This window comes from Leptodactylus fuscus, chromosome 6, assembly GCF_031893055.1.
Source record: "Leptodactylus fuscus isolate aLepFus1 chromosome 6, aLepFus1.hap2, whole genome shotgun sequence".
Lineage (NCBI taxonomy): Eukaryota > Metazoa > Chordata > Amphibia > Anura > Leptodactylidae > Leptodactylus > Leptodactylus fuscus.
The window spans coordinates 170,877,915-170,892,666 of NC_134270.1; the positions used below are offsets into that span (position 1 = coordinate 170,877,915).

Genomic DNA, 14,752 nt, shown 5'->3' on the forward strand with positions numbered 1-14,752 from the left:
TTCCTGTACAGTGAACTTCAAAATCACAATTGCTAAACCGCCGGGTTTTTTTTTCAATAAAAGGTGATCTAAGTAATAGACATTCCCAAAAATAGTATAACTAAAAAGCACATCTGGCCCCGCAAAAAAAAAAAAAAAACACTCTATGGGTCCCCGTACAGCTGCAGGGTCACCTGTCAATGCGGCCTTGCAGCTATTGCAAAACTACAACTCCCATATATTAAATATTTTACCATTTTTTGCTTCAAAATTTTTTTCCCCTATTTTCCTCCTCTAAAACCTGCGTCTTATAGTCCAGTGCGTCTTATAGTCCAAAAAATACGGTAAGTTAACCCAAAAAAAGAATAAAATGTCATTACAACCTATACAACAGACAATACATGGATTAGTAATGTTGGAAATTTACACTAAGGTTCCTGATACCAAACATAAGCATCTTGTGCACCGAAACAGAACAAAAACAACTCAAAAAAGATATTTCAGATAACAATTATACATCGCATGAACAAAAATAAGACACATCAGATCTTCTCTTTTTGGTCAGATCACATGGACTGATACTCTCATGGACTCCTTGTGTTACGTGGCATTACTCCATTGTCTTACGGTGGAAGAACCTTTGCTGGAGGCCATTCATGTTCCTCAGTCATTGTTAAGAGGAGCAGAATGTCCTGCTAGGGGAATTTAGAATAGGTGACGTCTCCTGGCAAGAGTTATTGGATAGATCTTATCTTTCCCATGATGCAACAGTTTGATTACATTTCAGAAGAGTATTTATATGATCTGTGTGTGCAGATGGCAGGAAGAAGAGAAGAAGACACAGAAGCCCAAGAAGCCATCCATTCACTGACAATGAAGATCCTACTTGCTTTGCTCTGCATGTTCTCTGCTCTTGTCTGCTCAGGTAACACTAATGTATTCACATGGGATTGTATGTATAGAATAGTATAGAAGAGTTATATAGAGAGAATAATAGACACATAGAAGAACTGAGGAACATCCACCGGCTTTACTGCACATTGGCTTCATGGTTGAGGCATATGATAATATCAGATACAAGATTTTGTAAATGTTGCTTAATTTTTTTTCCTGTTTGATTGAGATGTCCCATACCAGTCAGGAATGAATATGAAAACTTACATTGTTATCTTTCTTCATTTCTCTTCTGCTATTTAGAGAGGAACTAATACCAACATAGTGTGTCTGGTGTCATCTCCTTACTGCTGGCGCTCAGCCTAATTAATTAGGATGACGATAGTTCCCAGGATTATTGGTCAATTAGTCATAAACCTTATCAGCTTCATTGCATTGTAATAAAGAGTCATTTCTTTAGTGTCGTCCCATGTCAATCCTACGATAAAATGGAAAAAATATTAGGACAGACTAGATAGACCAAGGAAAGGGGGCCGGGTGGGGGGTGGGGGGGATGTAATTTTTGAACCATCATTTTTTTTTAAGATTTCTATTAAACTTTTATATTGTGAAAATTGTTTTATAAATGTGCCCCTATTCCCTTGACCCATCTCTTCCACATGCAGTGATGTCTTTTATATGGACCCACTGTATGTCTTGCATTTCCATTGGTGGCTTTTTGGAGTCCTTACTAGAGATGAGCGAACACTAAAATGTTCGAGGTTCGAAATTCGATTCGAACAGCCGCTCACTGTTCGAGTGTTCGAATGGGTTTCGAACCCCATTATAGTCTATGGGGAACATAAACTCGTTAAGGGGGAAACCCAAATTCGTGTCTGGAGGGTCACCAAGTCCACTATGACACCCCAGGAAATGATACCAACACCCTGGAATGACACTGGGACAGCAGGGGAAGCATGTCTGGGGGCATAAAAGTCACTTTATTTCATGGAAATCCCTGTCAGTTTGCGATTTTCGCAAGCTAACTTTTCCCCATAGAAATGCATTGGCCAGTGCTGATTGGCCAGAGTACGGAACTCGACCAATCAGCGCTGGCTCTGCTGGAGGAGGCGGAGTCTAAGATCGCTCCACACCAGTCTCCATTCAGGTCCGACCTTAGACTCCGCCTCCTCCGGCAGAGCCAGCGCTGATTGGCCGAAGGCTGGCCAATGCATTCCTATGCGAATGCAGAGACTTAGCAGTGCTGAGTCAGTTTTGCTCAACTACACATCTGATGCACACTCGGCACTGCTACATCAGATGTAGCAATCTGATGTAGCAGAGCCGAGGGTGCACTAGAACCCCTGTGCAAACTCAGTTCACGCTAATAGAATGCATTGGCCAGCGCTGATTGGCCAATGCATTCTATTAGCCCGATGAAGTAGAGCTGAATTGTGTGTGTTAAGCACACACATTCAGCACTGCTTCATCATGCCAATACAATGCATTAGCCAGTGCTGATTGGCCAGAGTACGGAATTCGGCCAATCAGCGCTGGCTCTGCTGGAGGAGGCGGAGTCTAAGGTCGGACCTGAATGGAGACTGGTGTGGAGCGATCTTAGACTCCGCCTCCTTTAGCAGAGCCAGCGCTGATTGGCCGAATTCCGTCATCAGAGCCGAGGGTGCGCTTGAACCCTTGTGCAGCCTCAGCTCTGCTACATCAGAGCCGAGGGTGCGCTTGAACCCTTGTGCACACTCTGCTTCATCAAGCTAATAGAATGCATTGGCCAGCACTGATTGGCCAGAGTACGGAATTCGGCCAATCAGCGCTGGCCAATGCAACCCTATGGGAAAAAGTTTATCTCACAAAAATCACAATTACACACCCGATAGAGCCCCAAAAAGTTATTTTTAATAACATTCCCCCCTAAATAAAGGTTATCCCTAGCTATCCCTGCCTGTACAGCTATCCCTGTCTCATAGTCACAAAGTTCACATTCTCATATGACCCGGATTTGAAATCCACTATTCGTCTAAAATGGAGGTCACCTGATTTCGGCAGCCAATGACTTTTTCCAATTTTTTTCAATGCCCCCGGTGTCGTAGTTCCTGTCCCACCTCCCCTGCGCTGTTATTGGTGCAAAAAAGGCGCCAGGGAAGGTGGGAGGGGAATCAAATTTTGGCGCACTTTACCATGCGGTGTTCGATTCGATTCGAACATGGCGAACACCCTGATATCCGATCGAACATGTGTTCGATAGAACACTGTTCGCTCATCTCTAGTCCTTACCTTTTAAGGGAGGCTTCCTAAAGGTTTATCCCTTAAAATATAAGCGGCGATTGAGTCGTCTTTCCATAGTCAATAAAATAAAGTAAAAATATAAAAATAAAAATAATCATGAAACCAAAAATATGGCATGTATCATGAGGAAAGACCATGAGCCAAAACTATTAGGTAATAAAGTTACCGATCACCAATGTCCGGGGTCTTGGTGACTATGATTATGAATATTGTGGTTCTCGTGAGTGACCTCATTTTTATTTTTGTCCGTCCCCAAACTGAATCACTGAATCCTTTTTCTGTATTTTCCAGTTTTTTCTATTCTATGTTTCTCGTGTGCGTCCTTTAACTCCACGACATGTAATACAACTAAGGTAGAATGCATGGGAGATACGTGCATGAGCTGTTATCAAAAGTTTCAAGTTGGTGAGTACAACTCACTTTTTCTTTTAACAAAAGTATCAGCTTTTCATTTTTTGGTTTTGTGACATCAGTTTTCTTCTTCTGTAGGTAATAATACAATGCTCTCAATGCTTAAAGGTTGTAGCACCGATGTGTGTAATAACACAGGCATGGCAACCCAGGACGAAATGAACTACCGATTCACAGCAAATTGCTGCAAAGGACCTCTATGCAACAATGACACATTTGCGCGTAGGTGTGAAATATAGGAGAATAAGTAGCATTTTAATATTATTATTATTATTATTATTATTATTATTATTACATTATTAATAGAGATGAGCGAACAGTGTTCTATCGAACACATGTTCGATCGGATATCACGCTGTTCGCCATGTTCGAATCGAATCGAACACCGCGTGGTAAACTGACTAAAAACTCGATTCCCCTCCCACCTTTCCTGGCGCCTTTTTTGCACCAATAACAGCGCAGGGGAGGTGGGACAGGAACTACGACAACAGGGACATTGAAAAAAATACTAAAAACCCATTAGCTGCCGAAAACATGTGACCTCTGATTCCTAAGAACAGCAGCGGCCATCTTCGCGTCATTCTGAGCTTTCACTTGGTCACAGACGGAGGTCTCCGTCCATTTAGATAGGGATTAGATTCTTCTAGGCAGGGATAGGATAGGATGGGAAGGAGAAGAAAACCAACAGCTCTTTTAAGAGCTACATTGAAGGGAGAATCAAAAAAATAATGTCACAGTGTCTACCCACTAACGCTAACGTGGGATTCACAGGCTGCATCAGCGCTACCCAGCTCTCCGCAGTGGGGATAATACTAAGCGGGATACACTGAAAGTGTATTCCCACGTACTCTATATACCCTTAATCCACGTCCTAACAGTGTATCCCCCGGAACTAACTGGCATACACTGAAATGCTCAGCCCATATACCCTCAGTCCATGTTCTAACAGTGTGCCCCCCCCCCCCGTAGCTAACTGGTATACACTGAAATGCTCAGCCCATACAATGTGGATTAAGGGTATATAGGGTATGACAGTGTCCCCCCTACAACCCCCCGCACCTAACTTGTATACACTAGTATATTCACCTGGGTTGTCAGTGTGAAATCCCCAAATTATTTGGGCAAACATAAAAGGAAAATTTCTGGGTATTGGCACATTCACCTGGGTTGTCAGTGTGAAATCCCCAAATTATTTGGGCAAACATATATGGGAAATTTCTGGGTATTGGCACATTCACCCAGGTTGTCAGTGATAATTCCCCAAATATATTGGGGCCTTCATACCACCCTCAATTCTTGCTATTGGCATATAGTGCCAGGTTCTGAGTGTTAATTCCTGAAATATATTGGGGCCTTCATACCATCCTCATTTGTTGCTATTGGCATATAGTGCCAGGTTCTGACTGTTAACCCCTTAACGCTAAATCACGTACAATGTACGTCAGGGAATGTGGTTAGTTCCCGCATTCCCACGTACCTGTACGTGATGGAGATCGCACGGGCTCAGAAGCAGAGCCCGTGCGATCTCCACGGGAGGCCAGCTGTATCTGACAGCCAGGCTTCCCCTGTAGCAGCAGGGACGGTGATTGCACCGACCCCCCTGTTTAACCCTTAAGGTGCCATGATCCATAGTGATCATGGCACCCTAGGGGTTTGGCCGGCTATAAAGCATGCTGCCGGCTGCATAAGGAGTCTGTGTGAGCTGTAATTTACAGCTACACACTGCTCCTTAATCCCTCCCCCCATCGGAGCGAGCCCCGATGGGGGGAGGGTTAACCCCTTGGATGCTGGGACGAGAGAAAGCTAGTCTATGCATCTGCATATCTAGCTTCCTCTATAGACTGCAATACACGTGTATTGCAAGTCTATAGTTAGTATAGAACCAGTGATCCTCTCTGATCGCTGGTTCTAGTGTGCTTACAGCACAAATGTAAAAAAGTTTTTTTGTTTTTTTTTATAAATAAAGTGTGTAAAACAAACAAAAAAACAAACATAGTTACATTTCTTGTAAATCTGGAAAATCGTTGTTACACTTGTAAGCCTTGTAACGTCCAAAATAAATTAAAATACAATCAAAAGATGATGCCGATATAAAGCAGAGATATGGGAGATAATATTTATTACTATATTTGGGTGGTATAACTATCTGCATGAAAAGCAGAGAATTTCACATTTTGAAAATTGCATTTTTTTTCCAAATTTCCATCAAATTTCCTATTTTCTTAATAAATAAATACAAAAATATTGATTAGTGTTTACCACTAACATGAAGTATAATGTGTTATGAGAAAACAGTCTCAAAATCACTTGTGTAAGTTAAAGCGTCTCAAAGTTATTGCCATTTAAAGTGACACATGTCAATTTTGAAAAAATAGGCCTGGTCCTTAACATACTTTTGGGCTATGTCCTTAAGGGGTTAATTCCGAAAATAATTTGGGGATACATTCACCCTACATCTCAGGCTCTTGCCATATTCACCCAGGTTGTCAGTGCTGCACCAGCTCGTTCCCGGACAGCTCGGCCAAAAAAAACCATTACCTATATAGAGGATTCTGACAATGAAGACAACATGTTCTAATCTGTCTGCACCTTGTTCTTAACTAAAATGAAGGCAGCTATTAACTTTCAAATAGCACTGCACAAAGGAAGATCTTATCAGCTTGTCTCATGACATGCTCCTAAAAAGTGACATTTGCGTATCTTAATCTAAATATAGTTGTAAGCTTGTTGGGTTTTAGGCACTGCCAAGTTATTTATTACCACCCGCTCCCTTATAATGACACCAAAGTCACTGTGGGTATTCAGAGCTCACAGCTTTTGTTGACATTTGTCTTGCTCTCTGTCAGTACCAGCTGTCTTTTTGGATACTGTAAAGTTACGTAGACTTTATTAACAGCTATAGAAGTTTTAGCCAGGTTGTGATGGTGTGTAACCCCACCAACACTAAGTGGGATACACATTAATAGTCAGTCTATGTACGCTAAACCCATCATTTTAGCAATTTTTTTTTCCTCTCCCCTAATATAACAAAGGAACAGACATTAGACCTAGACCGGGGTTCGAGGCTTTCAAAAATCCAGTATTATTTGCTCTCCATGATGTGAAGTATGCGTTTGACTCTTGAAAAGCAACTAGACATCAAGTCAGCCATGTGTGCCAGTGTGTTACTTGGCATGACTTTGCTACCCCCAACTGCAAGGGTCACTCTCCATTTCCTCCATTTTCCACTCCCCTTCACACTATCTGTGGTGAAGCAATGGGATGCACTGAAGTGCACCCTCTAGCCTCGTGTGGGACAGGGACATCAGATGCCACTCCATCCCCCTCGTCTTCCTCCACCAGCCAACGGTGCGAAGATGAGAGGAGTGTGCTCTGAATGTTTTCTGCCCAGAGGCTACTTCTCACTTACGAAAATGGCCACACTTTGACCTGTATATCAGGCACAATGGTGTAGGTTTCAAAGAAACATTGCACCAACAAGTTGAAAACGTGGGCCATGTGTGGAACATGTTTGAGTCTGGCAAGCTCCAGATGTGCTACCAGGTTCCGGCCATTATCACAGGTGCAAAAATGCCAGGCCCCAGGTGTAGCAGGGGAAAAAACATTGCCATCTCAGCCAGGATGGCATCACAGGAGGCAGTGTGCTGTCTGTCCCCCAAGCTGATGAGCTTCAGCACGGCCTGCTGACGTCTCCTCACGCCAGTGTTGCAGCATTTCCAGCTCGTAGCTGGGGTCCATTTAACGGCGGAGGAGGAGGAGGGTGGTGTTTCAGCACTCCTGCCAGGAATAATGGGCGGGGAGAGAAGGCAGGCCGCCACAGTTTGCGACCCGGTCCCAGCCCCAACTACATTCAGCCAGTGTGCCATGATTGAGATGTAGCATCCCTGGCCGCATGCACTTGTCCACGCATCGGTGGTCAAGTGGAACTTTTGTGCAAAGCGCAGAACTTAGGGCTCAACTCACCCTAAGGGCCAAAAACACTGCTGGTGAATTTTGTTCAGTTCAAAAGGACTCTGTGTTTACATTTGGCTCAGTCGCAGCTCCAGGACATGCCTTTGAAGGCAAGGTTTCATTTTTGTGGCTCCATCTCAGCAGCATGATGATGGTGAAGCTTGGTTAAATCTGGTGTCGGAAGGGAAAGTGGTTTTGGATCTACATGTAAAGTACTGGAGCATGTTGTTTGGACAATTAACACCTGATCAGAACCCTGAATAGGTAATGTAGAGTCCGATATTAGAGGACCATTACCGCTAGTAGTGGTTGCAGCCAATTCTCTCCCTTTGCGGTCCGCTAAATAAAAGTTACCCCCAGGACTTGAAGCCAAAATGTTATCAATTTGACAGTCAAAATGAAGGTCAATGTCTGGGTCCTCAGTCCAATCCACTGCATCAATCCAACACAATGAGAGTGATGGTTCTTGAACCACTGTTTTAGGGGCAAAGAGTTTTAAAGGGGCTAACATTCTGCTGGTGCAAGGCTTTACTCACTCCAAGGGCCAAAAACACTGCTGGTGCAAGGCTCTACTCACTCCAAGGGCCAAAAGCACTGTATTTTGAAGGCTCTACTCACTCCAAGGGCCAAAAACACTGCTGGTGCAAGGCTCTACTCATGCCAAGGGCCTCAATCTCTGCTGGTAGCTCAGCTTAAGGTCCTGTAACTTTGTTTTGAAGGGCTCACGTTAAGGGCCATAAAAGTGAATTTTGGAAGGTCTTACCACATCACACACATCCACAATGACAGTTGAGTGTGAGGACTAAAGGATTTCCCATTGCTTATTCCATCTTTGGTTGTCATGGGGAACGTGGTTTAAAGGGGTGGTTGTTAATGTTTGTTGAGCTTTAATTGGGATTTGTGTCCATCCATTTGGGGAGTAAAGAAGGTTTCCAGGTATTTTCCCACTTTGATAGAGGTTTTTTTGAATGTGTTAAGTGTGTAGTTGTTAGGCTCCATTCACACAGAGTAACGCCAGGCGTTTTTTGTGTGTATTTTGTGTGTATTTTTACAGCCGTAAAAAGCAGTCTCCATTGAGTTCTATAGTAAAATACGCCTGTATTTTTACGTCCGTAATTTTATGGACATAAAATTACGGACGTAAAATTACAGATGTAAAAAAACGCCAGCATTTTACTATAGAACTCAATGGAGACTGCTTTTTACGGCTGTAAAAATACACACAAAATACACACAAAAAACGCCTGGAGTTACTCTGTGTGAATGGAGCCTTAGGCTGTGATGTTGGGGTAATAGAGGGTCTTTGGTGTGTTAGATGCCCCCAGACATGCTTCCCCTGCTGTACCAGTGTCATTCCAGAGGTGTTGGCATCATTTCCTGGGGTGTCATAGTGGACTTGGTGACCCTCCAGAGACGGATTTGGGTTTCCCCCTTAACGAGTATATGTTCCTCATAGACTATAATGGGGTTCGAAACACGTTCGAACAGTCGAACAGTGAGCGGCTGTTCGAATTGGATTTCGAACCTCAAACATTTTAGTGTTCGCTCATCTCTAATTATTAATTCTATTGTGCCATACACATTTGTGAGGGGGTTTATCCACCTAGTACAGTAACAAGTACATTAAACACAAAGCTAACTAGAGGACAAACCTGATACAAGTAGCAAAGAGGACTCTGCCAGCAGGCCTACAATCTACAGTCCTATGAAAAAGTTTGGGCACCCCTATTAATCTTAATCATTTTTAGTTCTAAATATTTTGGTGTTTATAACAGCCATTTCAGTTTGATATATCTAATAACTGATGGACACAGTAATATTTCAGGATTGAAATGAGGTTTATTGTACTAACAGAAAATGTGCAATATGCATTAAACCAAAATTTGACCGGTGCAAAAGTATGGGCACCTCAACAGAAAAGTGACATTAATATTTAGTAGATCCTCCTTTTGCAAAGATAACAGCCTCTAGTCGCTTCCCGTACTTTTAATCAGTTCCTGGATCCTGGATGAAGGTATTTTGGACAAACAATTCAAGTTCAGTTAAGTTAGATGGTCGCCGAGCATGGACAGCCCACTTCAAATCATCCCACAGATGTTCAATGATATTCAGGTCTGGGGACTGGGATGGCCATTCCAGAACATTGTAATTGTTCCTCTGCATGAATGCCTGAGGATTTGGAGCGGTGTTTTGGATCATTGTCTTGCTGAAATATCCATCCCCGGCGTAACTTCAACTTCGTCACTGATTCTTGAACATTATTCTTAAGAATCTGCTGATACTGAGTGGAATCCATGCGACTCTCAACTTTAACAAGATTCCCGATGCCGGCATTGGCCACACAGCCCCAAAGCATGATGGAACCTCCACCAAATTTTACAGTGGGTAGCATGTGTTTTTCTTGGAATGCTGTTTCTTTTTGGACGCCATGCATAACGCCTTTTTTTATAACCAAACAACTCAATTTTTGTTTCCAAAATGAAGCTGCCTTGTCCAAATGTGCTTTTTCATACCTCAGGCAACTCTATTTGTGGCGTACGTGCAGAAACGGCTTCTTTCTCATCACTCTCCCATACAGCTTCTATTTGTGCAAAGTGCGCTGTATAGTTGACCGATGCACAGTGACACCATCTGCAGCAAGATGATGCTGCAGCTCTTTGGAGGTGGTCTGTGGATTGTCCTTGACTGTTCTCACCATTCTTCTTCTCTGCCTTTCTGATATTTTTCTTGGCCTGCCACTTCTGGGCTTAACAAGAACTGTCCCTGTGGTCTTCCATTTCCTTACTATGTTCCTCACAGTGGAAACTGACAGGTTAAATCTCTGAGACAACTTTTTGTATCCTTCCCCTGAACAACTATGTTGAACAATCTTTGTTTTCAGATCATTTGAGAGTTTTTTTGAGTAGCCCATGATGCCACTCTTCAGAGGAGATTCAAATAGGAGATCAACTTGCAATTGGCCACCTTAAATACCTTTTCTTATGATTGGAAACATCTGGCTATGAAGTTCAAAGCTCACTGAGGTTACAAAACCAATTTTGTGCTTCAGTAAGTCAGTAAAAAGTAGTTAGGAGTATTCAAATCAATAAAATGATAAGGGTGCCCATACTTTTGCACCGGTCAAATTTTGGTTTAATGCATATTGCACATTTTCTGTTAGTACAATAAACCTCATTTCAATCCTGAAATATTACTGTGTCCATCAGTTATTAGATATATCAAACTGAAATGGCTGTTGCAAACACCAAAATATTTAGAACAAAAAATGATTAAGATTAATAGGGGTGCCCAAACTTTTTCATAGGACTGTATAAGGGAAGGTAGGTGGACACAATAGGTGAGGGTAACAGTTGCTTACATGGTGGTATATTGGCAGTAGGGTTACTGTGTACTGTATACTATTCTAAAAAGATGAGTCTTCCAGTTTAATTTGTGATTATGGAGTATAGTCTTATTCAGGGGAAAATTAAAGGTGTTTTCCAGACAGAGGTTTTTTTTTTTTTTTTTCATAATGGTCTGTTAGTGCTAGTAATGGGTTAATAAGTACAACCATTTACCTTTTAGCAGTGTTTGAACTTATTTCTAGGTATCTCTGGTTGCTGCTGCAATCTCTGCCTTTGTTTAGATGCTGTACCCTCATGCTCTGAAGCTTCCTGCTGCTGCACTAACTCCCTCTCTCTCAGCCCCCTTCTTTCTCACTCTGTTACAAAACGCTCCATCTCGCTAAACCTAGCCCCTCCCACCCTCACTGACTAGCAATTCTACCCATTACTAGCTCCCACCCTTCCCTGTCTCTTTTTAGCCTTGAAATCCCACCCATTACTAGCCCCTCCTACCCTCCCCGTCTCCCTAGCTAACTTATTACGCCCATGCCTAGAAGACAGGAAGAGGTGGAGGACCCATTCCCTGGACACAGGAAGGCTTGGCAAGTATTACAGGGATAGGGGAGGAGGAAGAGTGATGGTGATGTTCCGATTTAGAATGTCACCAGATTATCAGAAAGTGTCTCTGGGGATAATTATCAGTTTATCCTGGACAACCCCTTTAAGGACACAATGTGCATCAGGCTCCCCACAATTCACACCAAAGATCCCTTTAACAGAAAAATGTCACACAATGGCCTCCACACAGTATATTGTCCCATAGTAACCTCTTCATAGAGTATAATGTTTCATAGCCGTCCTTCACATAGTATAATGTCCTATTGCTTCCCTTCACATGGAATTATGTCCCATAGCGGCCCTTCACATGGTATAATGTTCCATAGTGGCCCTTCTCATAGTATAATGTCCCATGGTTGCCCTCCACTCAGTATAATGTCCCATAGCGGCCCTTCTCATAGTATAATGTCCCATAGCGGCCCTTCTCATAGTATAATGTCCCATAGCGACCCTCCACATAGTATAATGTCCCATAGCTGCACTTCACATGGTATTATGTCCCATAGCGGCCCTCCACATACTATAATGTCCCATAGAGGCCCTTCCATAGTATAATATCCCATGGTTGCCCTCCACACAGTATAATGTCCCATAGCTGCCTTCCACATAGTATAATGTCCCATAGCGACCCTCCACATAGTATAATGTCCCATAGCTACACTTCACATGGGATTATGTCCCATAGCGGCCCTCCACATACTTTAATGTCCCATAGTAGCCATTCACATAGTATAATGTCCCATAGCTTTCCTCCAAATAGTATAATGTCCCATAGCGGCCCTTCTCATAGTATTATGTCCCATAGCGGCCCTCCACACAGTATAATATCCCATAGCTGCCCTCCACATAGTATAATGTCCCATGGTTGCCCTCCACACAGTATAATGTCCCATAGTAGCCATCCACATAGTATAATGTCCCATAGCGGCCCTCCACATAGTATAATGTCCCATAGCGGCCCTCCACATAGTATGATGTCTCATAGTAGCCATCCACATAGTAAACATAACAAACAGTCTTACTCACTTCCCCTGGACTTCAGCTCCAGTCCCCGTCCTCTTTGGGACTCTTCCGGTCTTCTGTAAGATGTCAGGGACTGCTACGGCCTGGATGGATTTGTTTGCCATAACTAATATCTTGAATTGAATTTGTTGGGTGATGGGCAGCCAGTGTAAGGATTGTCAGAAGGGAGAGGCTGATGAATAACGAAGAGCGGTGGATTAACCAGGCAGCACAGGTGAGACTGTATAGGAGGAGCCCAAAAGAATTAACTGGGGGTCACAGATAAGGATATTGTAGTGCCTTGGTGGAAGATGATAAGGGTATGGGAGGAAAGCATCTTTGTATATTCCGGGGTAAGAAAGGAGAACATACGAGAAAGTTGTTTTTGAGGTGTAAGTGGAGAGAAGTAGTAAAAGTTTAGATATAACTTACCTCCAAATCCTATAACTTATTAGGGAATATTGACGTCACAGAGGGGGGTGACCTTAAATAAGTCAATGGATGATTTTGCCTTCACCAAGGAGCCAAAGACACTGGATTATAACATTGGGGACGTGAGAAGATAAACTGAGGAGAGGTAACAAAGTATTGGAAAGACATTAGCAAATTATATTGATCATGAATTAAAAAAATATAAAATGTATTTATTTCTCCAGTTCCTAAAGAGAATTTAACACGAAATAATAAAGAATGTCCATCCTGCTTCCTGAACGGCACTACCAAGGAATGTGTGACTACCAAGATGATGAACTGCACTGGATCCCAGGACCAATGCTTCAACTATAAGGTAGAACTGAAGACTCCAGGTGAGCAAATATTAATATAGAAATAATAGTTTATTTTTTTTAATTAACAAAAAAAGGAAAGAAAATTAAAGAAAAAAAATACATAAATCCCATTAATATTTGGCGTGACCTTTGTTCCTTGGATGAGGAGTCCTGGAAGTGATGACACGGCCCCCACAGATATAGCCCTGATCTCATCATCATCCAGTCTGTCTGTGACTACAGGAATGCACAGAAGGATTGGATCAAGTCTAGGATCATTTTTCTTTTCTTTATTCAGTTTGCATTTGTTAATAGACAACGATAAACTATTAAAGGGGTTTTCTAGCCCTAGACTAAATTTTATTACTCATGACTTTGTCCTCAGGATAAGTCATCAGTATTAGAGATGAGCGAGTAGTGTTCGATCGAGGAGGTGTTCGATCGAATACTACGGTATTCGAAATACCCGTGCTCGATCGAACACCACTAGCTGTTCAAAATGTAAGGTTCGATGCAGAACCAGCGTTGAGTGGCAGAATGCTATACAGTCGGCCAATCAACTCTGGTTCTTCTCTTACCTTTAGAAGTCTTCTCCGTGCAGCGTCCCCGCGGCGTCTTCCGGCTGGAATTCACTCTGCCTAGGCATCCGGCCTAGGCAGAGCCGACTGCGCATGCGCGGGCATGCCCTCGCATGTGCAGTCGGCTCTGCTCAGGCGTCGGCTCTGCCTAGGCCCCGATGCCAAGGCAGAGTGAATTCCAGCCGGAAGAAGATGGGGGGATGCTGCGCTAGGAGAAGACTTCAAGGAGAATCCAGCCCGACCGTCACTCGTGGACTTGGTAAGTATGATTTTATCAAATGTTGCCTACCCCTGAAACAAGCACTTCCCCCCATAGACTATAATGGGGTTCGAAATCCGTTCAAACAGTCGAACAGTGTGCGGCTTTTCAAATCGGATTTCGAACCTCGGACATTTTAGTGTTCGATCATCTCTAATCAGTATGTGTTGTGTGGGGAGTACAACACATGGACCTCACATATGTCACCTTTACTAGTAGTCTCTTTGTGCCACAAGCTGCTAACTGACTGATTCAAGTAATAGAAGCAGCATTGCAATTCTCTGGAACCACCACTATGTAGTGAGCGGGCCTGAGGTTCTGGTCGTACTATATGTATGGGAGCCGTGCTGCATGCACTCCCCATCCACTAGCAGCTTTCGGCACCTGGAGACTACTAGAACAGATGATCTGTGTAAGGTCCATGTGCTGGACCTCCATAGGTCACACACTGATTTGATCTTGTGACTAGGTCATCAGTGTGAAAAACCCCTTTGAGATTAAGGGTTAGTTCACACAGGGGGCATAAGGGTGGATTTTAGCACCGAGAGTGCTAGTGACCCGCCTGACAAGACTGTTGCAGCTTTCCCCTCCGGAACAGGCTCAAATGAATGGGTCGACTTCGGAGGCTGCTGCCGGAGGTGGACGCCACGGCTCAGCAAACCGCGGAATCCACCTAGAGAAAGGGCAGCC

General features: G+C 43.2%; 1 protein-coding gene across 1 annotated transcript in view; it reads left to right on the forward strand.

Moving 5' to 3' along the window:
* The first annotated feature begins 852 nt into the window (after nucleotides 1-852).
* The window catches only part of LOC142209167 (phospholipase A2 inhibitor gamma subunit B-like), a 56,869-nt gene continuing 42,969 nt past the window's right edge, over nucleotides 853-14,752 (forward strand). The window contains exons 1-4 of the mRNA XM_075278099.1: nucleotides 853-904; nucleotides 3,445-3,558; nucleotides 3,643-3,786; nucleotides 13,115-13,264. Coding sequence (XP_075134200.1) covers nucleotides 853-904; nucleotides 3,445-3,558; nucleotides 3,643-3,786; nucleotides 13,115-13,264 — 460 coding nt within the window. The remainder of the gene's footprint in view (nucleotides 905-3,444; nucleotides 3,559-3,642; nucleotides 3,787-13,114; nucleotides 13,265-14,752) is intronic.